The following is a 27,378-nucleotide window of genomic DNA, read 5'->3' on the forward strand; positions in this document are numbered from 1 at the left end:
CTGTGTAATATGATTATGTGGGACAGTAATGATGTGATTTTAGCTGGCATCTGTAATGAACCTTTAATGTCTCTAGTTTTCCCATCATTTCTTTTAAAAAACCCTACTACAGTTGTGTATTTCTTCCATCACGTTGTGGGGTTTACACAGCTTGTATGTGTGTGTGTGCTGACGTATGTGTCTCTCCTCCATCTTTAATGTACAAGGAGAAAGAGAAGGAGCACTTAATTACATTTGTCTGTGTGTGTGTGTGTGTGTGTGTGTGTGTGTGTGTGTGTGTGTGTGTGTGAGCATGAGAAAGCCAGTCCAGGGTGACCAATAAAACAACAGATTTACGATGCTGCCCTGTAGGTGCAAGCTCGCCCACTTCCTCTTCTTGGGAAAGGCTTCTGTTGTCAGGACTCCAGTTCCCATAACGGCATCAATTTTGGGGGATTTCTTTGAGCGGGCGAGTAAAGAGGCAACAGCATTATATTAAATGTCATTATATAAAACCTCAGACATAATGGTGCTGCTTAGTGTGTATGTTAGCTACTAATGATAGATGTCTATAAGGAGCTCAACATCCCTGAAATGAAGACTATATTATAAGCATTATAAGCTATGAATAATAATAAAATAATAATGGATAAAAAAACTTCTTTATTCATTGTCTCACTCTCTGCACTCCCTTGCCTCCCTGCCCTACATTCAAACCCCCCCATCACTCTTTTTGTTTATTCATTTGATTTCTTTTCAGAATAAATTCAGCACATTGCAGCGAGAATTAAAACAACATCACTAGAGAGACTTGTAATGCTCCGGCGGGTGTGTTAGAAATTCATATGAATATAAACAGAGAGTGGGGAAGGACTGTGGGAGCAGGAATCCTCAGGGAAGCTCCATCAAACATGACTGGAAGCAATGCTGCCGCAGAGGGCCACATGACGGCTCAAACCGAGGGTCCTGCAAACTGAGCCCACCCCTCATGTCAGAGATCTGAGACCACTGAGTCCTCACAGCATCAATCACTCTGCCTTAGAAAGACCCAGTGAAGCCCTCGGCTTAACTAAAGGAAGTAGTCTGCCCTGGCCAGGTTTTGATCCCTTTTAGATTTGTGGACTTCATTTTTTTCTCCTGTAAGGTTGAGAATAAAAGAAGAACGGACAGGAGGACAGAGATGTTGTGTTCTTTGACTCTGTTAGACAAGATATCTACACAGAGATGAAGTAAAACAATCCTGTTGCATCAAATGACTGAAAACGTACTCTTAAAGTTCAAACGCAAAGTCAACACAAACTGTCGCGCTCAGCAGTTCTTTGTTCACGCAACGCACCCTCTTGTGCAGGCGCAGCTAAGCTAAGTAGACCGTAACCAAAACACTGTGGCAGACGGTGACGTTATTGATCAGTTCTGCTGTGCTCTGACATGTTTTATGCTAAAGTAAAGAAAGATTGTGCCGTGTGTCACACATGTGTATGGTCATCAATAATAGCCACAACGTCACCTTTTCGCTTCTGGAACAGAAACAGACGCAGCGGATAAGTCATGACGTACAGTATGTGAATAAATCTTCCATCGAGGAGATAAAAGTTTGCAGCAGATGAGGTCATCAGATCTGTGTGATGGAGGAGACTGATTACATTCCTCGAATCACTACATGAAACAAGCGTCATTGTCGCATTTCCTTCGTGTCATCCACATCATTTTCCGTCAGTTGCCATTTGACAAGGGTCGAGCGTTGCTGTGTTTCCGTCTCGACGCTCTCCTCCTCCTCCTCCGTAGCCTCAGACTCTTAATTGGCTTCCCTGGTGCCATTGTTTCCCTCTGTGTCTCCCATTCCAGTGGCTTTCTGTACACTTTTTCTGTTTCCAGCCGTAATTCAGGCTCTTATATGTTTTCCTAAGGAGCCTATATAGGTCTTAATTGTAGCGTTGCCTCCCTGCTGTGTGGCTAGCTGCTGACTGCTGAGGGGTCTGCAGGTTTTCCTACATTTAGTTTTTGGTTTAAGCTGAGCTGGCTGTCGTGGTGTGGGCCGTGTCATGCCTGCAGTTACCCTGCAGTTGGTCCCGTTTTGTCTTTGTCACTTCTTTGTTCCTGTCTGGGCTGTGAATGGAAGTGTTGCTGCTCCAGTAGTGCACCCTTTTTTCTTTTTTCTTTCCTTTTTACCTTGCATTGTGACTTCCAGACCAGGGGAAAAGAGTGCACGATGATTTTTTCCTCTCTGGAAACATCGTCAAGTCACTGTCAAGTTCTTTTTTTAAATATATTATACAACTCATGTTGTCTGTGGCATTTGGGCAGAAGCATTGTGGAAACACACACAAAACTGACACCTGTTACCTCACTCCACCTTGTCCACCTCCCTCAAAGCCTCCAACACGCACGCACACACACACACACATACACACACACCCCTGAGACACTTAACTCTCCAGACCAACTATTAATATCACAGAGGAATAAATGTGTGTGTGTGTGTGTGTGTGTGTGTGTGTGTGTGTGTGTGTGTGTGTGTATGCGTGTGTGCACATGCCTGCCTGCGTGTTCAGGAAGAGCGCGACCAAAAAGCGATGCATTCCAGATGTTTTAGAAATGAGGTGGGTTTCACTGGAACGTAACACATTCCCAGGGATGTTTGCGGAAAGAAATTCTTCCTCATCTGTCGAGCATGTTCTGCCCCCCCTCCCTCCATCCCTCCACCCCCCACCTCCCCCACCCAGGAGGGTATGCATCTAGTTTAGTCGTCTGTTTTCACTCCTCCGTGTTTTAATGGAGTTTTTGTCATTAAACCCCCAACCCCGTGTGTGTTTGTGTGTGTGTGTCCCTTGTGCAGCTATAAACACCATGCATTAGTACACGTTGGTGTGTGTGAAGCCGGTGATTTGCGTATTTAATTTTGTCGACACATCCCCCAGACGTTGGGTCCTCCTCCTGTTTCCTTGTGGGCAAAATTGCTTCAGCTCGGGCCCAAGTGATTCAGGGTGATATTTGAAATGGTGTGGTTGTGCGTCTGGGTATGTGTGGCATGGGACGGGGGGTCGGAGGTATAAAATAGGCGACGGCTGCATATTGAAAGGCTTAAGCTGCAGTCTGCCACTGTGGGTGTGCCTTTGTCTATTTGTGTTAGCAAAGTAAAGTCTGAGCACTCTCACCTGCACATCGGGGGGAGTGGGCCAGGCCAGAGAGAGAGAGCTATAGAAACCAGCTAGAGCCGTTTCTGCTGATCATTGATCAGGCTAATCAGGGAATCATCTCACAAATATCAGTGAATGGTAAAAACATCCAAACATCAGCTCAAAGTCTATAGAGATTCAGTTTGCTCACACCCAAAGTACTCAAAGTACTTTCCAATGATTTTTCTGTCATTCAGTTGATTGATGAATTGACTAATAGTTTCACTTGTAAATCCAGACCTGGAGCTGGTCTAGAGGTTAATCTTGATGATATCTTTTGCAGTTTTTTCCCCCAATAATTATTTAATTGTTTTGTCTATCACATGCCAATAAGAAACATATATATCCCTTATAATTCTGCACAGTCCAAGGTGATATTTTCAGATGTCTTGTTTTGCTTCAGCCACATTCCTCAGAAAGTCAGCTACCTATAGAAACAATAGAAAGTTGAAGCAGCAGCTTTGTCTTAAAAATAATGAAAGTGACTAAATAGGAGCAGATTGATCATTGAGCTGTTGTAGCCTGGTTATTGTTACAATTACTTTCTTTGTGATCACTTTTTTTTTATTTAACTTTTAACATTCAACCCAACATATGCCTGGAAACAGCTGAATAGATAAGAGACAGAAATCAAGGATTGATTATTGTGAATATGCAGTTACACGCAAAAATAAACTTTAGAATTGGCCTATAATGACATAACCTCACCTGTCTCACCCAATATGAATAAATCTACTGAGTCACATCAAACTGTTACTTTAAGGTCAGACAGCACATCCACCTCCAGTCTAATGCTAAAAATGCTGATTTAATCTGTTCCAGGATATAAACTAATAGACTCACGATGACCCGTTCTATACTTCACTCCACAATCCATTCTCTCTGTATGCGCACGTAGAGGTTTCACATTTCCAGATCACACTTTGTCAAGTTGCGTGTCGGATCACACTTGGCGAGTGCTTTGCCACAAGTCATGCTGCTCCAGTACATACATGTCTTAACGTCAGATTTAAAGTCAGCCCCAGACTTTTCCCCTTCAGCAGATGAACGTGAAAACAGCCTTGTGGCGTCAGGCTCTGCACATACATCACCACTCTGCAGAGTGAAGCTCAAACATTCAAGGGAAGTGATAATGAGCTAAACACATGAATTTGAATGCACTGAGACTTTAAGTTTTATCACATTCATCTCTGTGAACCTTTTTTATTTTTAGCACAGTTTCTTTTAAAACAACTGCCAAATATAAACGACAGTGTTTTACACATACATGATTTTTTGCCTCATCTCTATTTGACCCATTAAATCAGCCACATCAGTATCCAGAGACCAATTAGTCTCTGTGCCTCAGAAAAACTGTATCACAGGAATGAGCCAAACTGTATTTCCATGTGCCTGACTCACTGGCTGTAACTCTTAACACCAGACAGACGCCCAGGTGGTAACTGAGCTTCCTCGTCCATCCACACATGCACCGGAGGAGCGTGTTAGTGGCTCTGCCTCGTCACCTCAGCAACCGCCTCCGTGGCTCCTGGAGTAGATCAACAGGTTCAGCCCTCTCTGCTGCTGCAGGCGAAGAAGAATGAGACACAACATCACCTTCTCTAAATTAAAGGCTGAATGTTGTAATGGTGTTTTTCTGTTTAAATCATGCAACCAATATACTACAAGTCTTGATTGCTCTAAAGCTTCAGATTCAAACTCACAGCCTCCTCTGTTGTTCCTGATGGCGTGTTTTGATATACAGCACATACTTGGCATTCTGTTCTTTTAAAAGTGCTATCTAATTGTAGGTAAGTTATGGTTTGTGTAGTCTATACCGAAGCTGGGCCCGTGTGTGACTCAGGCCCGTGATGCAGTTGTTCTCTGCAGTGTTTTCCTACTCGAATCCTGAACTAGACAAATCATTTCCTGCTGCCCACCCATGCACATTCCTGCCACTTTTCTAACACATGCGTCTGAAGTAAAAACATTAAACTTAAAAGTCGGTAAATGAGGCGTGTCAGATGACCGCGCCGCTCGTCAACTGGGTTGTTAACCGCCAAACTCTGATTTACTGTTTGTGAATTTAGCGTTTTATATTAAATTAACCCTTGACTCTTTTCTCTCTTTCAGTCCTCTGCGCCAAAAACCTGGTGAAGAAGGACTTCTTCCGTAAGTATCTCCAATCTCTGCTGTTTTAAGATGAACCTGTCTTTTCTTCTCACTCCCCTGTTTTCCCCTTTCTGTTCTTGGTTGTATGCTGCATGTACTGCACTGTAAAGTAAAGACCTCTGGAGACTGAGAGAAATGTTGGGGCACTTTGCTGTTTAGCTGTCAGCAGCGCAATATCAACCACTTACACAGCCATTTCAGCAGATGTGAATGGTTTACTACACATGTCCTTGGTAGAAGGAGAGTGTTGTCTACAAAGTGCTCTAAAAACAAAAAATGTGGACTCAAGTGTGAGCCCTGACATTCTGGCTCTTGATGCACTGACTGTCTGCATACTTTGCACAACCACTTAATATTATACTAGAATAATAATATAACACAACCAACTCATTTAGTCCTCTTAAGGCTTAATAAGTGGCGTATAGGTGTCTGTAGCGCTGCGATTGTTTTGGTGTGTTTGGGTCAGGCTGTCATGGTGAATGAGCATGTAAAGGTCTTGTGCTCACTCAGGTGAGTTGTGTCTTGCCCATTCCTGCCATTCCAACGCTCAGGAGCTGAGCAAACACTGAGTTGGTGCAGAGCAGCACTAAAAGCATAATATATAACAAAGTTCACATGGAGCTTCTTTGCTTTTGTTATTGTGCGTTTATAGATGTATTTGTCTGTTGGTGTGCGTGCTTCACCCACATCGACTTACTTGCAGCCAGGCTCATTTGCTTTTTGAATTCATTTCACGCTCTTTTGTGGAGTAGTAAAGTTATGTAGTGTGTAAACTGTTGAAAACAGAAACAAATGTCCGTCACGAATGCGCTTTTGGTTTTTGATCATGTAAAAAGAGCGCGTTCTGGCATCGCACCCACACGTTTTTCCTGGTAAATAAAATCAGTTCTTGCTAATCTAACCTGGAGTTGTGCGATTGGGGAAAGGACCTCTTCTGACATCAAAGGCGCACAAACGTTTTGTGGAAGTAAATAATGAGTAATCTGTGACGAGCGTGGACTGCATCCAAAGCAGAACCGAGCCGCGTAAACAGCTCAGCATCTGTGTCATCAGTATTTATCCCCATCTGCTGTGTAGCAGGCGAACACCGCTGTGTGTTGTCATTCGTGTTTTGTTAAACAGTTTGTTCACTGATATTTATTCTTGGTCAGTCAGTGTGGCTGAGTGTGGTGTCCATCTCTCTCTCTCTCTCTCTGCAGGCCTCCCTGATCCCTTTGCCAAGGTGGTTGTGGACGGTTCAGGGCAATGCCACTCTACAGACACTGTGAGGAACACACTTGACCCCAAGTGGAATCAACACTACGACCTGTGAGTCCCAGAGCTTTATTTCATTTTAATCGCACCTCTAATGAGCCTAACTTGCATCTGGGGGAAAAAAACAAATTCCTTCTCGGTTTATTTGAATACCCCACCTGCCCTGAAGACTTAATCAGATTACAAACAGCAGTTCAAGGCAACAATCCCTCACAATTTTTATGCCTTTCTTTATTTAACCTTGATAAGTGAGCACAGCGAGACGTGTCGGGCCAGTGCCATTAATGGGACCTGAACAGCAACAGATGTAAACAGCTGTTGCATCTGGCCTCTCACTTATCTGTAATGACATAACTCTCCAGCTCCAGCAAACAGTCTAAAAATGTACCCTGGAACAGTATTTAAAGCTCCGAAAAGGAGCGAAAGTCTCCAATAGTATTTTCTTCCATCGACTGAAACACGTGCATGTCTTGTTGTAATCCTGATTGCCTTTTCCCAAAGATGGTTTGTCCTGTGAAAAGTAACCTGGAAAAAAATAGAGACAGAGCGCGTGAGTGAAAATGTGAGAGTGAAAGTTTCCAGTATTCGCCCGGTGTTTATCCAAACCGTCATGCGTAGCCAACAGCAAGAGGAAGCACATGTCTCCGTTTGTTTGGTTGCCGGGGATACAGGACCCCTCTCTCTACATGGCTGTTAAATAACCTGCTCGTGTCCATTTGACAAAAGGGAAAAAGTCACGCGCACGTACGCACACCTTGAAGATAAATAGATGGAGGGGAGAACACAGACCCGTGGCTCGGCTGAGCTGCTCTGCACCAGGTGCCTCAGACAGAGCTGCCTGCACTTTGTGTGAAAATCCCTGCTTTCTGCGCCAGTGATTAAGTTTAACATGAACACTATACCCACTTTGCTGTCTGTTGGTGTTTATCCCCAGGGCCAGCAGAAGGACTCTCAGGCGGTTTGTTGGAGGAGACAGGTTTTAATTGACTGAGAGCAGCCTAGAAATCCGTCTGTCTGGCTCACACTTATTAAAATAGGGCCTGCAACACCTGGTGTTCCCAATACAGCCGTGTGCATTAAAGCTGTTGGCAGTGACTCTTTTTTTCCATTTGTTATATGTGCTCATGTGAGGGTGTAGAAATACCATGGAAGTGGGCCTGCATTGCGTATGTATATCTTTGTGTGTCTGTGTGTTTGTGTGTATGTCCGTGTCCACAGGCTTGGTTTCATTGGTCAGCCGCAGCCAGCAAACTGGCCTGTGAACTGTGACCCTTGAGTTTTGCTGCAGGATGTGGCCGACATGCCAGGGATAGCAGACACAGTGAGTGTGGCTGCCTGCCACCGTGGCTCATTCTGCCTGCACCAAGTGTGTTAAACAGACAATGACTAAGAGCCACGCTGAAACATCAAGGAAGCGCTAGAATAACAGTCACTCCAGCTGAGGACACAACAGTTACTAGTAGTTTCATTATTTCGGTAACACTTTATTTGACGCCTATCTCTATAAGGCATTATAACCATACTTATAATGAGTTATAATGCAGTTATAGCACTGTATAACTATAGTTATAAACACTCATAAATGATCATAATGCCTTATAACAATAATCATAACACAATATAAAGCAGTTTATCATGACTTATAAGGTCAGGTTTTATAATAGGTTTATAAGACGTTATAATCGCTGACAACGCCCACATCGATTATGCATTATATAGTTATAATGTGTTATGTAGCTTTATAACAATAAGTATAACACACCATAGAGCATTATAACTCTATTATAATACTTGGCCTTATAAACCATTATAAAATGCTCTATGATGTGTTATGCTTATTGTTATAAAGCCTTATGGTAATTTATGAGCGTTTATAATGATAATGATGATATATTATCGATGTGGGCATTGTCAGTGAGTTACTAACAATTATAACGTATCATAATACCTGACCTTATAAGTCATGATAAAATGTTTTATAGTGTGTTATGATTATTGTTATAAAGCATTATGATCCTTTATGAGTGTTTATAACTATAGTTATACAGTGCTATAACTGCATTAAGTATGAATATAATGCGTTATAGAGATAGGCGTCAAATAAAGTGTTACATTATTTCTCTTAGGAGGCTCCTCACCGACGTAGTGAGTGTCGCAGATGACATGTTTTCTATGCGTGCACCCAGGTAAACAGCTCGACTATTAATGGCTCTGTTACAATCCTACAGCCAGGATGATGATGTAGTGTCGTTAGAAAAAAAAGGAATAACATAATACCACAATTAAGTCAAGTAATAAAGATTCTCCCTGATACCTCCAGTTCCAGTGTCTTGTTGGTGTCTGTATTGGTGGAGTTGTGATGATGAAGATGAGGCGTCTGTGGGTTTGATTCAGCAGGAATTCTACATTCTCACTGTGTATCAAGCTAATTAGCAAATAAAGCCATGGTGTGTACCTCACAGTCCTGTAGGATGAACTCAAGAACCCCGAACCCCTTCATCAACAAATTTACAAGTCATGTTCGTTTGGTTTGGTTTTCATCTGGATGTTATTTCACCCTTGATTATACAATAGTGGATAACAGCACTTTTCTCACATTAGTTTTAACGAACTGTTCAGACTTCTCTGTTTGCCTGCAGTAGTAGTCTGACATGTAAAATGTAAAGTTCAGGTGTCACAGTTCAGTCAGTCTGTGAATGTTTCCTTTTTAATTTGTCAGTTTAGCATCTCCTCTCCAAGTCTTTCCACGTGCCTACTGCTTAGTAAAGTTGTATCTCCTGGAGCACATTGTCCATCATTTAGCTCACATCCGTGTCCACATATTAAAAATACCTACATATTAAAAATACCTACCAATCAGTTTTGAGAGCAACAGGATCATCATCCCCAGGTTTTGAATCTTAGTCCTCCTGACGTTCTGTTATTTTTGCATCTCAGACTGTTACATTTTTGTTGCAGTCGAGTTTTCCTTTTATGTTGACCGTATGTTCCTGGCAGTAATTTGGTGCAAAAAAAAAAGACAAAACTCTGCTAAAAACAGTGCTCAGGATGCGTCTTGCATGAATACAGTCTACCAAATGAAAGAATGTATTTAGAAAGCACATCTGTGTCTTTAAATCAGCTGGTTTTTCCTTTTTATAGCAATTTTCCTATTGTCTCTTATGCAGTGTATATGTCTGAGTGTGTGTGTGTATGTGTGTGAGATTGCCTGCAACTGGTATTAAAAATCTTAGCCAGACTAATGAATTTTATTACATGGAGGGTGATCCAGATGACTAGGGTTTGGTTATAATACTTCCCTCCCGTCATGTGTGTCTGACATAGCAGCTCTCTCACATCGCACCCCAGACAGGCATTTGGCATGGACTCAAAATGTCCAGACGTCTTACTCACAGCCCCATTGTTTCATATCCCTTTTGGTAAGCAGCATGATAATTACAGTGGGATGTAGTCCTGCCAATCGCACAGATGATTAGTTTTTGACTGAAGGAGGGAGCCCACCCGAACAGATGTGCCACAACAGGTTCACATGGTGAGACTTTTAGCACGTACATACGTGGTCTCGCCTGACTCTTGAGGGGAGCCAGAGAAGAGAGGAGGAGACGGATACAAGCCGGCAGGAAATAATCTGTCTGTTTAATGTAGCTCTCTGTCATTGGCTGTCTGTATACAATGTAATTACCTGATCAAGTTCTTACTGGCACAGCAGGCAGAGGACTGTTCCTTTAACATGGTTGTGTTGTGCTAAGATAGCAGAATGGCTCTGGGGAGGCAGACTGTAATACATTACACTCATGATGAACAGCAAAAACTTTGATCTTTATATTTTCCAACCAGTCAAGTCAAAAAATTAATTTGTTCAAAAATGTATTTCCAATACTGCTAACTGACAAATGTTGGCATGGTAACATGCGTTCAACGTTGTCATTACACCTGTTTATTATCAGCATGTTAGCTTGTTGTTAATGCATTGCAATGCATTAGAACGGCCTCGTAGACCCCCATCTTATTGTGTTTTGTTATCACTGACTCTTACCATGTGTTGTTCAGTTACTCTACATTAATTCTAATCTAATAAAATCAGACAGTTAATTTAGTTAAACAGTTTAATTTACATCTCGTCTCACTGTGCTGCAGGGCAGAGCGTTTCTCTCGTTGCCACCGCCATCAGGCTGTAAATCACCTCAACCAAAGGCAATGGCCCATAACCTGGACTGTTGAACTATTAATGTTTATTATTAACCATTATAAGTACTGTTAGTGCTGGCAATCAATGACATTGGGGGGGTCAACTCAGTACATGCAGGTGTGTGCTTCACTGAAGTGTTGCAGTCGTTGCTGTATCTTGCTTGTAAAGCTGTAATGCTGATTCGTAAAGTTTTGCTAATTTGAACCCTGGAGCGCACAATAACACATATGGTTGTGTGTTTCCTAATGTATTTATCTGTGCACAGAAATAACTCTTAACTCTGTGAGGCAGAATATTTTTGATAATACTTGATTGTGCAGCCCTGGTGCCATCGTTTCTGTCTTTCCGACTTATTACCAGTTAAAGGGATAGTTCACCCAAAATTCAAATGTCACTCATTATCTACTCACCCTCATGTCGACTAAGGGCTGGGAGAAGTTTCAGAGTCCTCCGTGCCTTCTCTGAGTTACAGCGGGGCTCGGCGCAGCACTGCATGTTCATATGACGGTTATCCCCAACATTAGAAATTGTTCCGAAAGATCTGGTCACGCCGGAATCTCGCGTGATTTGCGGAGCCGTGAACTGGGTGTCAATGCAAATCGTGCAAGATTTGGACGGACCAGGAAGAGCAGTGCTGGGAGCTTCCGCTACAAACAAGCTTAAAACAAATACTTATTTAATTTTTTTCGGAACAATTTCTCATGTTGGGGCTTCAATACAAGAGGGACATTACAGATGAGCACTATGGAGGTATTTGGATGTTTTTTGGTGTGTCTTTTTGGACGAAGAAAAGTGAGCTCCGTTCGCAACCGTCATATGGACATGCAGTGCTGCACGGAGCCACGCTGTAACTCAGAGAAGGCACGGGGGACTCTGAAACTTTGAAACCCTTAGTCGACATGAGGGTGAGTAGATAATGAGTGAAATTTGAATTTTGGGTGAACTATCCCTTTAAGATAAGGGCTTCATTTTATGTGGTGTACTAGTATAGCTGCAGAACTCTCAGGCAAAAACTCCTCCTTTTCTGTTACTAATATTACAGCCCTCAATGTCTGACAGCATGATTGACTGTTCATACCTAATTGCATTTTCAATTAAGCTGATTTAATCAAACTGGTTCCATTTATTTGGAGATGTTATTTTATTTGTTTTATGTAAAATGTCTGACTGAAAAAGGCCAGAGAGCTCAGAGGTTGGTTTCAGCCCTTGTTTTAAAAAGCCATTTTAGAGGACAAACGCAGATTCCTGCAGTCCGAGACTCCTGCAGTCCGAGACAGTCACATCTTACAGTATTTTCTCAGCTGGAGCACTTTCACTGTAATTAAATTTTTATCTCCTCTCTTTTACTGTATCTCTCCTCCCTCCATCCTCAGATATTTTAAATCACTTCTGCTGATATGTGCGGAGGTTCTGCTGTGAATGTTATAAATGATTCACAGGATCGCAGTCTGCTTACAATGTTCTGTCTCCTACTCAGACGCTCAGGGTCAGATTTACTGGCTGGAAAATCCCGCTCTGCCTCCCCACCTTCCTCTTCCGCCTCCATGTCCCGGCTGCGCCTCGTAACGTGTCCTTGACAAGGAGTCTTAGCGGTAGCCTCTGCGGAGGATGTGCGTCTCGCTGCTTTGCCGGGCACATCCTGAGCGAGACTCATTGTAAACACATGATGTTGTGTTGTGTTGTGTTGTGTTGCGTGTCTACGTCACCGGTACTCCTCGAGTTGTAGTCCAGCAGCTTTAGTTTAATGAGCAATTATGTTTTACAGCAGAGATAATCACAGAAAACTGAAACTGAAACGCAGACACTGTTTATTATTACAACCAGTCACGTCGGTGAGTCTCAGTGTCGAGGACTGAAAATTAATTATGTCTCCTTTCATTTATTCCCCTCAGTTACATTGGAAAATCAGACTCCATCACCATCAGCGTGTGGAACCACAAGAAGATCCACAAGAAGCAAGGGGCCGGGTTCCTGGGCTGTGTCCGCCTTCTGTCCAACGCCATCAACCGCCTTAAAGACACAGGCTGTAAGTGTTGCTCAGCTGTAGCATCCTCTCCATGTACACTCTTTCTTTTCTTTTCTTTTTATTGTGGTTATTTATCATAATTGCTACTTTTTTTTGTTCATGGTATATTTATTGGAGGTTTTTTTTGAGGGAAATTTCAAAAACCAAAACAGCAGAAGGGAAAATAAGAACAAGCCCGTCAAGGAAGAACAACAACAGCACATACATACAAGAGAAAAATAAATAAATAAAATAAAATAAGAATTTAAAAAAAAGGGGGGGGGGTGGGGGTATAATTGCTATTTTTTAAATCATCCCCAACTTGTGATGTTGACGAAAGGGTCAGTTCCTGTTTGATTTCCCATAAGGCGTAAATATGTGTGCTTGAAAAGACGGGTAAGATGTTGTTTATGGAAATGCGAAATTCGCAGACTGATTCATTATGTAAGTGTGTGTGTTTTTAAATGAATAATTGTGTACGTGTCGTCATTGTTTGTCAGCATGCAGCCTTCTTGCTCGTTGTTGTTGTTATTGTTGCAGCAGAGTAGCATGAAATCTGAGGCAGGACGTGAATCCTGCCACATGTGTTCTCACGTGTGTGTGTCCTCTTGCGTGCGTGTAAAACAGACGGACTCATCGCGGTCCTCATGGGAGAACTGGGGTTAGTGGTAAATGTCAGTGCGCTCTCTATACAGTGTGATTTTATTTGCAATAAAAAACAGACACATATTTGTCAGTGCTGCTCCAGTCCAACGATACTGTGTTATATCTCAATGCAGGATGCAGGCAGCTGTAATGCAGTGATTCTGTTTTTCCAGATGACATTATCAAATTGTAGCACAGATGTTTTTGCCAAACTATTTGTGACTTGTCTGTTTTGCTTTGTGGACTATTTATGTGTCCTTTTCATTTACTGAGTTCATTACTCTCATGGGAAGGGGGGGAATAGCTTTCCAATTGCTTATCGCAATTATCCACCAAATGTCAATTGTTTGGCGCAGAATGATCCAGACGCCTCAGCCCTAATGGTCAAAACGAGGTCGCGTCCATCAAGGCCGTCTTATACCTGTAGTGTGATAAGAAGCAGAGGTTAATAACGCAGAACCGCTGTCAGGCCCTAACTGACTGAACATAGAGTAGCTCCTTTTAATGTCCTGTCTGCCTCACTAGGGCTGACAGAGGCCAGACCAGGGTGTGAGAGGGGTCAACACTCTGCCCCTGCCAGAACAGGAAGGGCCAATCAACATCACCCTGCAATTACAGTAAAAATGTCTCATGTCAGAAGCTAACTGGATAAATGAGATACAGGCTTTAGTAAATGGCTCCTAGTAAAAGCAGTGCCAGACAGTTGTAGAAACCTCTCTTCTCCTGTGCAGAGTCGGGAGTCGGTACCTGCTCGCTGTGGCCTCGCGGGCACAAACGGGAAAGAATCCCACCGCTTTTCCTAGAAACCTCTGACACTGTTGTTTTCCTGCAGCGACACAGGAAACCTGAACCCTGTGCCACAGCTGTGAGCGGTTTGCTCTCTGCATTTCCTTTTCTCCCCTGGCCTCCTCCTCACCCCGTGCGTTTTGGGCTTCAGTCTCCTACACAGACTGGCAGCGAGCGCACACACGCGTACATAAACACCGAATGCCGTCGTGACTGGCTCTCCCTATATCTCTGTCTGCCGATCTAGACAACCGGTCATTTCACGCAGACATGCATAATTGTACAGCTATTTAAGTGTAAGCGTAGATTTTGTTGTGTTCTCTCTGTTGTGGTCGCTCCCCCTCCGTGTATTTGTCATTCTTTTGTGTTCTGTGCGCCTTTTACCAGCAGTTGGAGTTGTGTCCCCTCCGCAGGCCTTAGTGAGGGCACAAGGCTGACTACAACGTTTGTGTATAATTGCAGCATGTCTTTGGTCGACTGTAATGTTTATATATAATTGCAGAGTGTCTGCATTTCTTGTCTTTGTGTATATGACTGCACAAGTATTTAAATGTATATACTTTCATGCATCTCCAATGTGCGAGTGCGCTTCCCTGCGTATGTTTTTACTGCCTCTGTGTGTGTGTGCGCTGTGTGTTTTCTCTGTGGCTGCTGACCTCTGGCCAGCCTTGTAACGGTTTGACCATTGCCTGTTTTGGTCCCTGTTTAGTCTAGACAGACATCCTGAGCTGATCTGCATGACACCCAGACAACAGAGAGCAGATAGTGGCATTTCTCATGTCTGCAGGCAACTTGGACATTTTTTTTTTGTCCTGTTTTTTTTTTTTCTTTCTTTCCGCCTGATCTCTCTCTTTCTCCCTCACTCTCAAATTCCACAGACTTTAAGAAGTTCAGACAAAGAGTTTCCAGACTTTGGCAGAAGTTCATGTCCATGCTAAGACTGAGCGGAATAGTGCAGGCTTTGTACTGAAATTTGTCAAATGTTTGACCTCTGCATTTGAACTGAAGCCTGCTCTGTACCGATGCTCAGTGAGATTTTTACAGCCCGTGGCTGTTCCACAGACCAGACCATCTGTTGCAGGGCAAAGCCAAGCTGTGGTCTGCAGACAGAAGAATGAGAGACGGATAATGAGGGAGAGAGGAGTTGACTCTGAGTGATGTAAATGATACACAGCAGTGGGATTTGTCCATCAAGGAAAAAATACATCCCATTACATCCTAGTGTACATGCATCTCTCAGAAACTAATGAATCCTCTCTTCTTTCTTTTTTTGTCCCCACTTGTCCCTCTTTCATCTCTGTTCTCATTTCCTGTTTGTCTAATTGTGTTCTGTCTCTTCTCTCTGTTTTGGCTTCTTCTGCCCCCTCTCTCTCCCTCTCTCTACTTCTACTTTCTTTCCTTCCCTCAACAGACCAGAGACTAGACTTGAACAAGCTGAGTCCCAATGACAGTGACACAGTCAGAGGCCAGATAGTGGGTGAGTACACGTAGACTAGACACATAGACGAGGAGACTTTTGTTGGCAGGGGAAGATTTTAAGAAAAATTGTCACATTACATTGTAAGTCAAATTAAAGTTGCATTAAAGAATCCCATTGGTGCAGCTGGAGTGTATTCTGTAGACTGTTTCTTCATCATGATGCCCAGCATGTTGTCCTCCATTAACTGTGTGTTGAATATTGATTAAAGCTGGTGTAGAACCGCTCGTAGGCAGCGTCCTCCTTCTCTTCTTGCGTGTTGATGTATGGAGTATATTTGTTAAATTATACAGATGAGGATTTACTTTAATGTTATTATGACTATATAAATGTGAAATATTATGAGCTTTAGTCCTCCAAGGGTGTTGGATGTCACATTTATCAGCCTTTGTGTAAAATCTGGGATTAAATTTCATAATGCCCAAATTCCAGACCCTCCCTACAGAGAGAAAAATGGGAGGGTAGAAGAGAATGCTGCTTCTTTTAACTGGTCTCTGCAGTACACCGCTGATAAAATTTAACTTTATTCCTGCTACTCATAAAGATATATGACTCAATTTTGTGCTTTGATAAAAATATCTGTGCTTGCACTGTAATCTGCTGTCTAGTAATCCCAGTGTGTGCATCTGTCCGCCATGTGTTGCTACAGTGAGCCTGCAGTCGAGGGACCGGATAGGCACAGGAGGCCCTGTGGTGGACTGCAGTCGTCTGTTTGACAATGATCTTCCAGATGGGTGAGTGATTTGGGGGAAATGTCTTATCATTGTCTGAGGATTTTTTTTAGAGGCTGTTGCAAATCCTCACAAAAAACAAAAAAAGAAAACACTGCCTTCACGTAGAGGGTTGATGATATACAGAATATGATATTTGCATGTGGTGAGACAGCAGCAAGACTACTAGATGGTTCTGTGGCTACTTAACCATGTCCGCTCACTGCTGTGTCTGTGTATGTTTCTGCTGCCAGCTGGGAGGAGAGGAGGACCGCGTCTGGACGAATTCAGTACTTGAACCACATCACACGTACCACACAGTGGGAGAGGCCTACCAGGTGAGTACACTGTGCAGCCCACAGAAACTCAAACCCAGACCTCTTAAATCTAACAGCAACAGGCCGATGGAAGACCTCATCTCTGACCTCAGTGCTCCCAAACTGCAGAGCTCTGTCCAAAACTGCAGTGGGCTTCTAAAAAAAAGAAAAGAAAAGAAGGTGTCAGACATAATGCTCCAGTCAGTGGTGTTTAATGATGTGGAGGAGCCAGGGAAGTTACAGAGCTGACAAAGAGTGGAAATTACAGCATCTCCTCCCTGCTCTGTCTCCGACTTTTTGCACTTCGGCTCCTCCTCTTTATTGTCTCTATCAGCCACTTTCCTTTTTATTTGTCAGTTCTTACCACGCTTTACCTCAGGCAGCCTCAGTCCTTACTCAAGTGAGTTTGTTTGTGCGCTGCCTTGCATGGATTTTCTAGTTAGTGGAAAAGACTTTGTAAATGAGGCGTATCGATTTGCTGCTGTTTGTGTTCAGGAAGATGTCGTCCTTGTTTTTGTTTCCCTTCTACTTGGGTACATTCAGTCTTTCTTTTTTTACACTGTTTAACCACTACATCTCCTTCTCATTCTACTTCTCTCTTTGTTCTGTTACCCTGACACCCTCTTCCGCCCCCCCCCTCCCTCTCTCAGGCCTGCATCGGAGTACTCCAGCCCCGGCCGGCCTCTCAGCTGCATCGTGGACGAGAACACGCCCATCAGTACGAACGGGGCCACGCCCACCACAGCCTTGCCGCCCTGCAGCGACGGCGACCACCACCGGGCTCAGGAGAGGCGGGTCCGCTCACAAAGGCATCGCAACTACATGAGCAGAACCCACCTGCACACGCCTCCGGACCTGCCCGAGGGATACGGTTAGTGGTGGGAAGCCGGCACCAGAGGCTGTGGTGCAGGTTGCTTTGCAGCCGGGGAAATGTAAACCTGAGGGAAATGTATCCTCTGGGTTAGGGTTAAATAATTGTTAAAGGTTTGTGCAATGTATGTACTCTAATGTACCATGGTATATATGACCACATGTAAGAAGATCTTAAACCACGACACTTAAATGGATGATGGAAATTGATTTTTTTCGGGGGGGGGGAGTAACCTCCAGCCCTCCACATCCTCTGAAATTCCATCGGAGGGCACATGATGCCAGAGATTCCATACAGCAGTGCTTACAAATACCCGGTGGTATGTGGAAAAAAGTTTGGGAAGACATTACGGTAACAATATCCACTTTTATATAATTATAAGTGTTAAATAACATCCAGTTTCAAACCGGCTCAGACAGAGCACATGTGGAACATGACTGGAGGTGTTGAGCTCATCTGTCGGGGCTGCGGGTGCACGTCTTAAAAAGAGGTTGGAAACACTGGATACTGTATGTTGATTCTGATTTTTATAATACGGCAGATACATATTTGATATCCACATTACATCAGCACATGCTCTCTTTTTTTTTTTTTTCGCGCCCCATGGCAGCCGTTTCTTTTCTTCCACTATGAATCGTGTCATCATCTTAATGCCGTTTTTTTCGCCTCGCACCCTCCTCCCTGCTCAACACTGGGCTCAGTAACCCGGCTAATCTGTGTCCTCATTCAGTCCAGCTGCTCTGATGACGCTGCAACTCCACACAAGGAGCCTGAAATACTGGCTCCATTTTAGACAATCTAATTGAATTGATCTAGTTGTTAAAGGCTGGCGGCAGCCGTTCACCCCCCCCCCCTTTCTGTTCTCCTTTCTGCACACAGTCAAACAATCAGATGCATTCATGTAAGAGCAAACGCACCAACACACACTGCGATCCCCACACACACAGCCCTGGGGAGTTTTGTTTATCCTCGCAGTAAAATCTTGTGGAGGATTTGGGAGCCAGAGCCATAGAGGCGTATCACAGCTTTGCCCTCAGTCCCACAGATTAGGCTGCTCCGAGCCTCACCACGCTTGTCTCTGTAATTCTTGCTCTCTCTCTATCTCTGCTTACTTTCTTTAAAGCTTGGGCAGTTCCTGTAAAACCTGTCAGCAGTTCTCATTCTCCTCGTGTAAACACGCACAAGCCAGGAGATGTCACCCTGCGTGTTGAACGTATACCGTGCAGTCAACGGGGGGGGGGGGCGTTTGGAGGGGGGTTATAATGTGTACATGCATGTTAAATCGGAGCGGTAGGTCCAAAGAGATGCCAGAGAAGAGCTCTCTGGCAGACGACTCCATGGAAATATCTCTGTCAGCCTGTGATGAATGAGCTCACCAACTCAAAAGTCAGACAACCCCCGTCTCTCCTCTTCTTTCCTCTCCAATGTTCTTCACTCCGTCTCTCACCTCCTCCTCTGCCTCTTCCTGGCCGCCTTCTGGGATCTCCACTGACTCAGGCAGCCCTTTTTATCTCCATTTGTGTCATCTCTCTCTTACGCAGACAGATTATATGTGGCACATGAATAAAACTCAGTCACATTTTCCATTAATGTTAAATATTTGATATACACTCTATTTTTTTTCTCCCTTTTTTAATGCACTCACACGAACCTTGCATCAATTAATAAAATTTTGTTATCTTTCTACAGAGCAAAGGACCACGCAGCAAGGCCAAGTGTACTTCCTCCACACTCAGACAGGTGTCAGCACGTGGCACGACCCTCGAGTACCCAGGTACGTCTACTGCAAAATCCATGACCTCGGGAAGACGCCACAACATCGCGTTCCCAGTTTCGCTCTTTTCGCTATCCACAATGTGCACTGTAAAAAATATATGAAATGCAAGAATAATAAAACACATGAATGAGGAAATAGGGTGTGGGTCTCCACAGATGCTTAAATCAGTCAACTCGCACACCGCAGCAGATTATGAGTCTGACATGCTGTGAGAAGACCCATGTCACGGGGCTCTGGGAGGGATTCAGTCCTCTGGCACGAGCCCTGAAAGGCCTCACTTTTGGGACACATGGCCAACAGCACACAGGTCTTAGTCAGCCATACCAGAGACTGTTGGGCAATACTCGCTCAGACATGTGTGTCCTATTGATTACTGCATTTCATAAGAGATGCACATTCACAGTGAGAGAACTGAATGTGCACGTGCAGAAAAAGCAGCATCCAGTGCACTCCAGACACCATCAATAAAACATGACTGCTATTATAATACCTGGCCACCGTTCGCTCACATTCTATCAGTGCATGAGTGATAGATGATATTTTTATTGCTCTTGATAGGAGGCTATTGGTCACGCCACACCTTACTGAGTGCTCCTCAGACAGCTCCAGCATTAGCAGATGGCTCAGCTGCCAAGCTCTCATCTGCGGTCCCTTTGGCTTTAACCATGCAAAACAGAACAGTCAGCGCCAGCATAGTGAGCCTGCTTTAATTTCCAGTCCAGCTGAAAGGGGTTGCAGGGCAGCAGTAAATAATTTAGATGGGAGGAAGAAGAAAAATAGAATAAAAGTGATTTCTCAGGCTTCTCGGACTCCTGCTGTCCGCCTGAGTCCAGTTCGTCAGTCCTTTGGTATGTTTTATATCTAGTATTTGATGTGTGCGTGCACCGTCTCTCTTCTCCCCCCTGTCCCACCCTACGCTGCCTCAGTTCTCACTTACTAATGCATTGTTGTGTGTTGTGTTCTCCTCTGCTGCACCTCAGAGATCTGAGCAATGTGAACTGTGAGGAACTGGGTCCTCTGCCCCCAGGATGGGAGATAAGAAACACCGCCACCGGGAGGGTTTACTTTGTCGACCACAACAACAGAACCACACAGTTCACAGACCCGCGCCTCTCCGCCAACCTGCATCTAGTCCTAAAGTGAGTTCTTTAGTGCCCTTGAGCCAGAAGAATGTGATAGTGAAGTAATTTAGATACGGTATAAAAACAGAGAGATTTATTTTCTGTCTTTGTTTTGTCTTTGTTTTGTGTCTGTAGTCCAAGCCCTAACGGTTCTCGAGGAGGCATTGAAAGTCAGAATGTCAGGTAAGGTTTGGGCTCGGCGCCAGCAGTCCTCACTGCACACAGACGGGAACACACACACACACTCTCTCTCAGACTTACTCACGTTGCCTCCCCCTCAGTCAATGTTTTACAGTGGGATCCCATGCCAAGGTGTGTTCACCACCTGTAGAGGTTCAGCACTCAGAGTAGCGCTTGTGCGGCGCAGACGTCCGTGCACGCGCGCACACGCACAGAAATACATAAACAGCACACTCCTCCACAGTCTTTTCTTTCCACACAAAAAAATTCAAATTCCTCAGCTCCACAGAGGTTTTGATCATAAAGGCGTTTTAGCACACAATCCGTCACAAAGCTGGCTTTGGCCAGACATCAGATAGCAGAGTGGAAACCAAGGCTGCTGTGTCTGTAGCTGAGGAGCGTCTTACGTCCAGGAAACGGAGCATAAATTTGATGCCCAAGTCAATGAATGACCCGTGTGTGTGTGTGTGTGCGTGTGTGTGCCTGTCCATTTGTGTAGATTTGTGTCTCTTCTCGCTTCTGTGCTTGGTTCATGCCTGTGTGCATGGATGCACATGTTCAGAATTTCTTCCTCTGTGCAGCTGTTCAAACACACACTATGCTACGATAGCCATAGAATTACCCATAGGCCTTTGCTCCACAAAGGTGGAGCAGTGTATGGGTGCCTTGGTGGGCCTCCTCCGCCTGACCTCATTCCTCCTCCGTGCAGAGAGGGGAGACGGAATGCATCGACAGAGAGATCAGGTTTCTTTTTTTTTCCTGTTCTGATGGATCAAAGAATGAGTTTGGTATTTTGTATTCGTTTTGTTTTTTTTTCATCTATACCTCTCTGAAAGGTCTTATAAAAAAAAATGTAGCCTGGCACGCCACTTTTTTTATGTAGGCCTTTTGTCATGACCATGATTATGCCCAGATGTGTGAAAATCCCATGCATAGAATGTCTGTGTATGTGTTCTGGTAGGATCATAAGTGGTGGGATAATTACTTCACATCAAAACCAAATGTGTCATTTTTAATTTTATACAGAGAAAAGTCGTGGTTCATCTGTAACTCATCATCAAGTACATTTGCATTTGATATACAGCTTTATTGTAAATCAAATAGTTCAATGATAAAACATTAGATCTGAGTTGTAGAGTGTTTTACATCTCCTGGTTACTCAAGGACACATGGACCTTGGCCAGAGATTTATGAAATAACGTCTTTATAAACTGTGCATGACTGAGGTTTAACTTACCCTCCCAATCCATCCTAATTACATGTGAAGTGTAATAGATGGTCTTTATTTTGATACCGTTTCTGTCCTGAGTGAAACTTTTACTGCAAAAAGAAAAGACTTAGAGCCACTTTCTCGCTGTGACAAAACTCTGGAAAAGATATCAGTCGTCATGGATTTCCATCAAGACATCTGCCTTTTATCAAGTCAGGGATTTTAGAAATTTTTACCCCTTGTGCCGTCATTTCACAAGAATGTTTGATATATGTATATTTATGTATGTCCATCAGAGTTAAAGTTTATTGCCCCGTTCAATTGCTCAAGACACTGCCTGAACATCCACAGCACCATTTTTGGTTTTATATCCCCTTCATGATGTTGCAATCTTCAAGCTCCCTCACTGGTCAAGGTCACTGTTCAATAGGTAACTGGATCCTTGTCTGGTTTTAAGACCCGGCTGCAGGAGGATCCTCTGTACAGTCGCAGGAGGGGAAGTAGCTGTGTCATCTCCCAGACTTCAGTGATTTGTCTCCGAGAGAAAACATTTATTTTATTAGCGTGAGCAAGCGGCCTCCTCAGAGAGCATCATCAGGTAACATGCAGCGGAGTCGGCCTCATCAATGAAGAGTCCTAAAGAGAGGAGAGAACCGTGGGTCATGTTTGCCTGCAGCCATGATGGAAAGAGCCAGAGACGGAGCAGGAATGTTTGATTTATGGGTGAAAGTGCAGGAAGAGATGCTCCGTGCCTCCTCTCTCCTTCCTTCCCTCCCTCCCTCCCTCCCTCCCACCCTCTGAGCTGTCTACAGTGTTTGGGTGCTGTCGGGAGAGAGTGCCCTTCCTGCCTCCCCTCTCCCTCTCTCGCCTTCCCTCCCTCTGAGTCTAGTCTGCAGGAAATAAAGGGATTCATGAGGAGGTCTCGAGTGTCCTATGGGGCCCTGTGGCTTTCTGGGATAGCAGGAAGTGATTGGGTTTGGTTTCTGGTGTCTGCCCAGCAGAATCCACTTTGGCTTTTCAGTCACTTTGTTAAGAAGAGGTTGTCATTGTGGCGCAGGAAAATGCAAGCTGTTGGGCGGATACTTTAGAGTAGGAGTCTGGAGCTAAATTAATGTCTGACAACAATGATCCGACGTTAAGTGATCTAGTTGACAGCCGCGATTCCTCCTCTGTTTGTTCCCTCCAGTGGTTTGATGTAATTACCTGACAAAAGTCAGAGCGAGGCTGTTTATTTTAACCTCGGCATCATCTCTGAGTCTGACATCTTATGTATCCATACCACAGGAGCGCAGACTGACGTGCGTGTTACTTCCACCACCCTCTGTGCTCTGCAGTCTGGTGTTTATGACCCCTGCTCAAGGCCGAGTGTGCCTGCTACCCCCCACTGAAGTGCAAAAGGCCATTGTGCAAATAATCCTTTAGTGCTGCCTCCATAAAAAGGCTCCTTTGATTCTGTGTGTGTTGTGTGCCCCCCCCTCCCTCCCTGCTGTGCCACCCTCAGAGCCAGTCTTCCCAAACACAGCACCCAGTTCAAAAGTTGTCCTCGCCATCCAGTGGCCCCGCACCAGAGTCCAGACCTCTGTCATCATGACCCACACATACAGACAGTTCACAGCTGCACTGTTGATGCTGGTTTTAACAACTTCTTTGTTACTGTTTGAACTGTTTCAGCAAATTCTGCTTTCTTGAGATTCTTGCTTTTATAAACACACGTTGCATTCAAAGTAGAGTGAGAAAACAATTATGAGAAATGACTTAAAAGGCAGCAGCAAAATTTAAATGACAATTTTATACATGCAAGCCACATTTCTCTATAAAGGTGGAGAGCAGTAACTACAGAATTAGTAAAACAGAGAGGGGAGCTTTTCCCATAAATACAAACATGGATAAACCATAAAAAACACAGATACTACACTCTGCCTCTTCAGGGGGAACACTGCATCTACAAATAAGATACAAATAGATGACATTTTCAGTACAGAAATATTTGACATATTAAAAAACTGTAAATTGATTATGCAGTTAAAAACATGTAAATAGTTTAATTTAAATGTAGATTAACCATTAAACCACATGAGTTCCACCATAGTTGTGGTGCTGCTAAACTAGTTAGCTTTCACAAGAGTACGGTTCAGTCCATTGTTGAATGAAAGGATAGCAAGTAAAAAGCATTAAGGTTAAGCCTCATTTAAGTAAAATTAAATTAGATACTGGTTTATCCAAAAGGATTACCTTATTGGTTTACAGCTTAACAAGTACATTTAGTTTTAGCCTGGTTAAGGGTCACCATGGCTATCTCCTATGCCCAGTTAGCTTTAACTGGGTCTGGTTGTCTCTCAACCTCACATGCTTTTTCACAGAATTATACATAAACAGCATAATCGTTTTTCTATAGTGACTTAGGCAAAGTTTTTCACTCAAGACAAAATGTGTAGTAGCATCTTGGCTTTTTTAGACCAGTGAGTTTCTACAGGTCACCATCTGAAGTGTTCCTTCTGTCTCAGTCTCTTCAGGCAAACTTTTAGACTTGACAAAATGAGGCCGTACGCCTCTGCGCAGTGGCCTCAGTGACCCTGTGTTACCACAAGTGTACATGATGAGTCAAAATCAACAGAGATTTGCAGAACTTTCTTTCCCTCTGTCACATTCTGCTGCTCCCCCGTAGAAAAAAAAACGTATTTAAGTTCAGCCATCTCTCTGTGTGAGACCACCAGGCCAGGTGGAGAGGAGGAGGAGGGAGGAAGCGGTGTGTACGTGTGCAAGTAAGTGTGTGTGTGTGTGTGTGTGTGTGTGTGTGTGTGTGTGTGTGTGTGTGTGTGTGTGTGTGTGTGTGTGTGTGTGTTAGTGAGGGGGTGGTAAGTGAATGAGGGTGAGTGAGATGTCCTACCTCCAGTAATCCCACCTCCACCTATGTCTGTCTGTCTGCGAGGGGCCGTGGCAGCTGTTTAACTTGATGTGCTTCCCAGATGACCTCAGTGTGTTTACTTCTGGTTCTCTGCAGTCAGCAAAGGACACAGAAAGAACTCTCACTCTCAGAAAGCTGTATTTTGAGTTTCTTGGCGCTGCTCTTGTTGTTTTTGTACAAGTGCTTGCTTACTTTTTTTCTCACCAGTAAGCATGTTTGCATTTCATATTGCTACACCTAAGACTTACAATTTTTGTCTTTCATCTCGCCCCCCTCCTCTCCCTCTCTCTCCCTCTCCTCCACTCCTATTTACCTCTCTACCTCTTCCTGCTGTCTCCCTCTCCTCCTGTCGTCTGCCCTCCAGTCGTCAGAACCAGTTGAAGGATCAGGCCCAGCAGGCTCTGGTGTCTCCTGGTCAGCTCCCAGAGGAGGCAGAGTGCCTCACGGTGCCCAAGTACAAGAGAGACCTTGTTCAGAAGCTCAAGATCCTCCGCCAGGAACTGTCTCAGCAGCAGCCCCAGGCCGGCCACTGCCGCATCGAGGTGTCCCGTGAGGAGATCTTTGAGGTGACGATGAAAAGAAACAAGCTCTGTCATGTTAGCGTATCATCTGAAGCTCACAAGGGCTGCCACTTAGCAAAGATACTCAGAAATGGATCCATAATTTAACTCGGAGGGGATTTTATTGTCACAGCCAGGGGATGCATGAAAGAATAATAATAAAATGCATGACAAAATGCTAGAAAAACATGATGAGTGATGAAATATTTGCTCCATTGCACAACCCACTTGCCTCCATTTCCCCCAAAACTGCAGCCAGCGAATTTACATCTGGCACCATAAGCAAGACACACTATCCATTCTGTGTTAAAGTTATTTATAGACTCACCTAAGTTATGTTAAACATTCTGTGAAGGTCTTCTTGTCTACCCCCATAAAGGTCATTGCCCGTAGCAGCTGGCTGTGAGAATGATTTCTCTCACACACGGGTTATCTATTGAAGTGTGAAGCCAGTCTGTTCAAAATCTAAAGCAGACCTCTTGTTTGAGATGAGGATTTTCTCAAGTACATTTTCTCAGCGGGGGGGGGGTTGGGTGTGTGTGTGTGTGTTTTTTTCTGCATCTAGGAGGTGCAGGGCCCTCATCAGAACAACAACACCTGCAACAGACTGCATGACCCTCATAAAATATGCACTGGAATGTGCTGGAACAGCCGCGTCTGTTAATCTGAACGAAGACATTTTTGTTGGCTGATCTCAATGCGAGAGAAAGAAAGACAGAGAGAGAGAGAGGGGCGGAGGGGATGCAATGGGTGGGGTGTTGGGTGTGGGGGGGGCAGAGGACGTCTTGAGGTTGAGCGAGACATAACTGCATAGCTTCCCCAGACCAGCTGAAGCATTAAATTATGACTGAATAGGCGAGTGTTAGCTGCTGGACTGTCAGAGCTGTCTTTATGTGTACTTTTTCGCCGTAGATAAGACATTCCCATTTCTCCCACAGCACCTCTCGGTTGTCTGCCGTATCTGGAGGGCACGGTGGAACCTGGCTGTCGGGAGAGGCCGTGTTGTTACAGTCTTAGGGCTATGTTTATTATAACTGCCCCAAATCCACTTTAAATGAACCCCCACCCCCTCACCCCCCCCACCACCCGACGCTGTGAGCCGTCTGCACATGGGATGAACACCGATTGAGGCGGAGAGATCTCTGCCTCGCAAACAGAGGGCCAATTGAAAGTGACTGCTGTAACGCCACACTGCCTCTCTCTCGGTTTTTGGGGAGATTAATCCCCTGCTACTTTCTCTCCATGAAGCTCTTAGTTCTTCTACTTTAGGAATAGTCTCAACCCTTGGTCAAGCAGTTGTTGTGGTGTTGAATGGGTGATAAGACAGGGTCTCTGTGTGTCATTTTAAACTGATAGATGTCTTCTCTTTAACCGTTCCTCTGCAGAGTCATATTGAACCATAGTTCTGTAGCAGTAAATACAGTACAGGAAGGTAAACCACAGCATCACTAAGGCCGTTACTGTCTTTAAAGTGTTTGTTTCTGTCCGTGTTGCAGGAATCATATCGACAGGTGATGAAGATGAGGCCGAAGGACCTGTGGAAGAGGCTCATGGTGAAGTTTAGAGGAGAGGAGGGGCTGGACTACGGTGGAGTGGCCAGGTAAGAGGCCACAGCCAGACACATCTGTAAACACCGCATGGCTTTTTACACAGAGCTCTGCCTCCTAGTGGCAGAGTGCCAAACCACACAACTTACTCACTGTTGTTGTGTCTGGTTTTTTTTTGGTAGTAATTACTTCATCAGCTGAGGTTTACAGTCAATATGCTCTGAACTCAGTGTCACAACACAGAGGATCTGATAAGTATCTTTTTCTCTTGACTGTATTCTGTGCAGGGAGTGGCTTTACCTGCTGTCGCATGAGATGCTGAATCCGTACTACGGCCTGTTCCAGTACTCCCGCGATGACATCTACACGCTGCAGATAAACCCAGACTCGGCCGTCAACCCTGTGAGTCACGGTGGCTTCCGACAAACGCTAAGTATCGACCTGTTTTGCATGCCGTCTCATGACCGCAAGACCTTTGTTGTATGAAAAGTCTCAACTGGATGGCAAACACCACAGTT

At 44.3% G+C, this 27,378-nt stretch overlaps 1 protein-coding gene across 1 annotated transcript in view; it reads left to right on the plus strand.

The window, feature by feature from the left end:
* smurf2 (SMAD specific E3 ubiquitin protein ligase 2) overlaps positions 1–27,378 on the plus strand; it is a 50,059-nt gene that overhangs the window by 16,540 nt on the left and 6,141 nt on the right. Inside the window, exons 2-14 of the mRNA XM_085785026.1 lie at positions 5,268–5,306; positions 6,506–6,614; positions 12,642–12,775; positions 15,597–15,662; positions 16,312–16,396; positions 16,627–16,710; positions 17,340–17,560; positions 19,250–19,334; positions 20,318–20,476; positions 20,594–20,641; positions 25,118–25,319; positions 26,810–26,913; positions 27,148–27,262. Of these exons, the coding sequence (XP_085641152.1) occupies positions 5,268–5,306; positions 6,506–6,614; positions 12,642–12,775; positions 15,597–15,662; positions 16,312–16,396; positions 16,627–16,710; positions 17,340–17,560; positions 19,250–19,334; positions 20,318–20,476; positions 20,594–20,641; positions 25,118–25,319; positions 26,810–26,913; positions 27,148–27,262 (1,451 nt within the window). The remainder of the gene's footprint in view (positions 1–5,267; positions 5,307–6,505; positions 6,615–12,641; positions 12,776–15,596; positions 15,663–16,311; positions 16,397–16,626; positions 16,711–17,339; positions 17,561–19,249; positions 19,335–20,317; positions 20,477–20,593; positions 20,642–25,117; positions 25,320–26,809; positions 26,914–27,147; positions 27,263–27,378) is intronic.

Source organism: Trachurus japonicus, chromosome 8, assembly GCF_045865225.1.
Source record: "Trachurus japonicus isolate A0001 chromosome 8, Traja_1.0".
NCBI classification, from domain to species: Eukaryota; Metazoa; Chordata; class Actinopteri; order Carangiformes; family Carangidae; genus Trachurus; species Trachurus japonicus.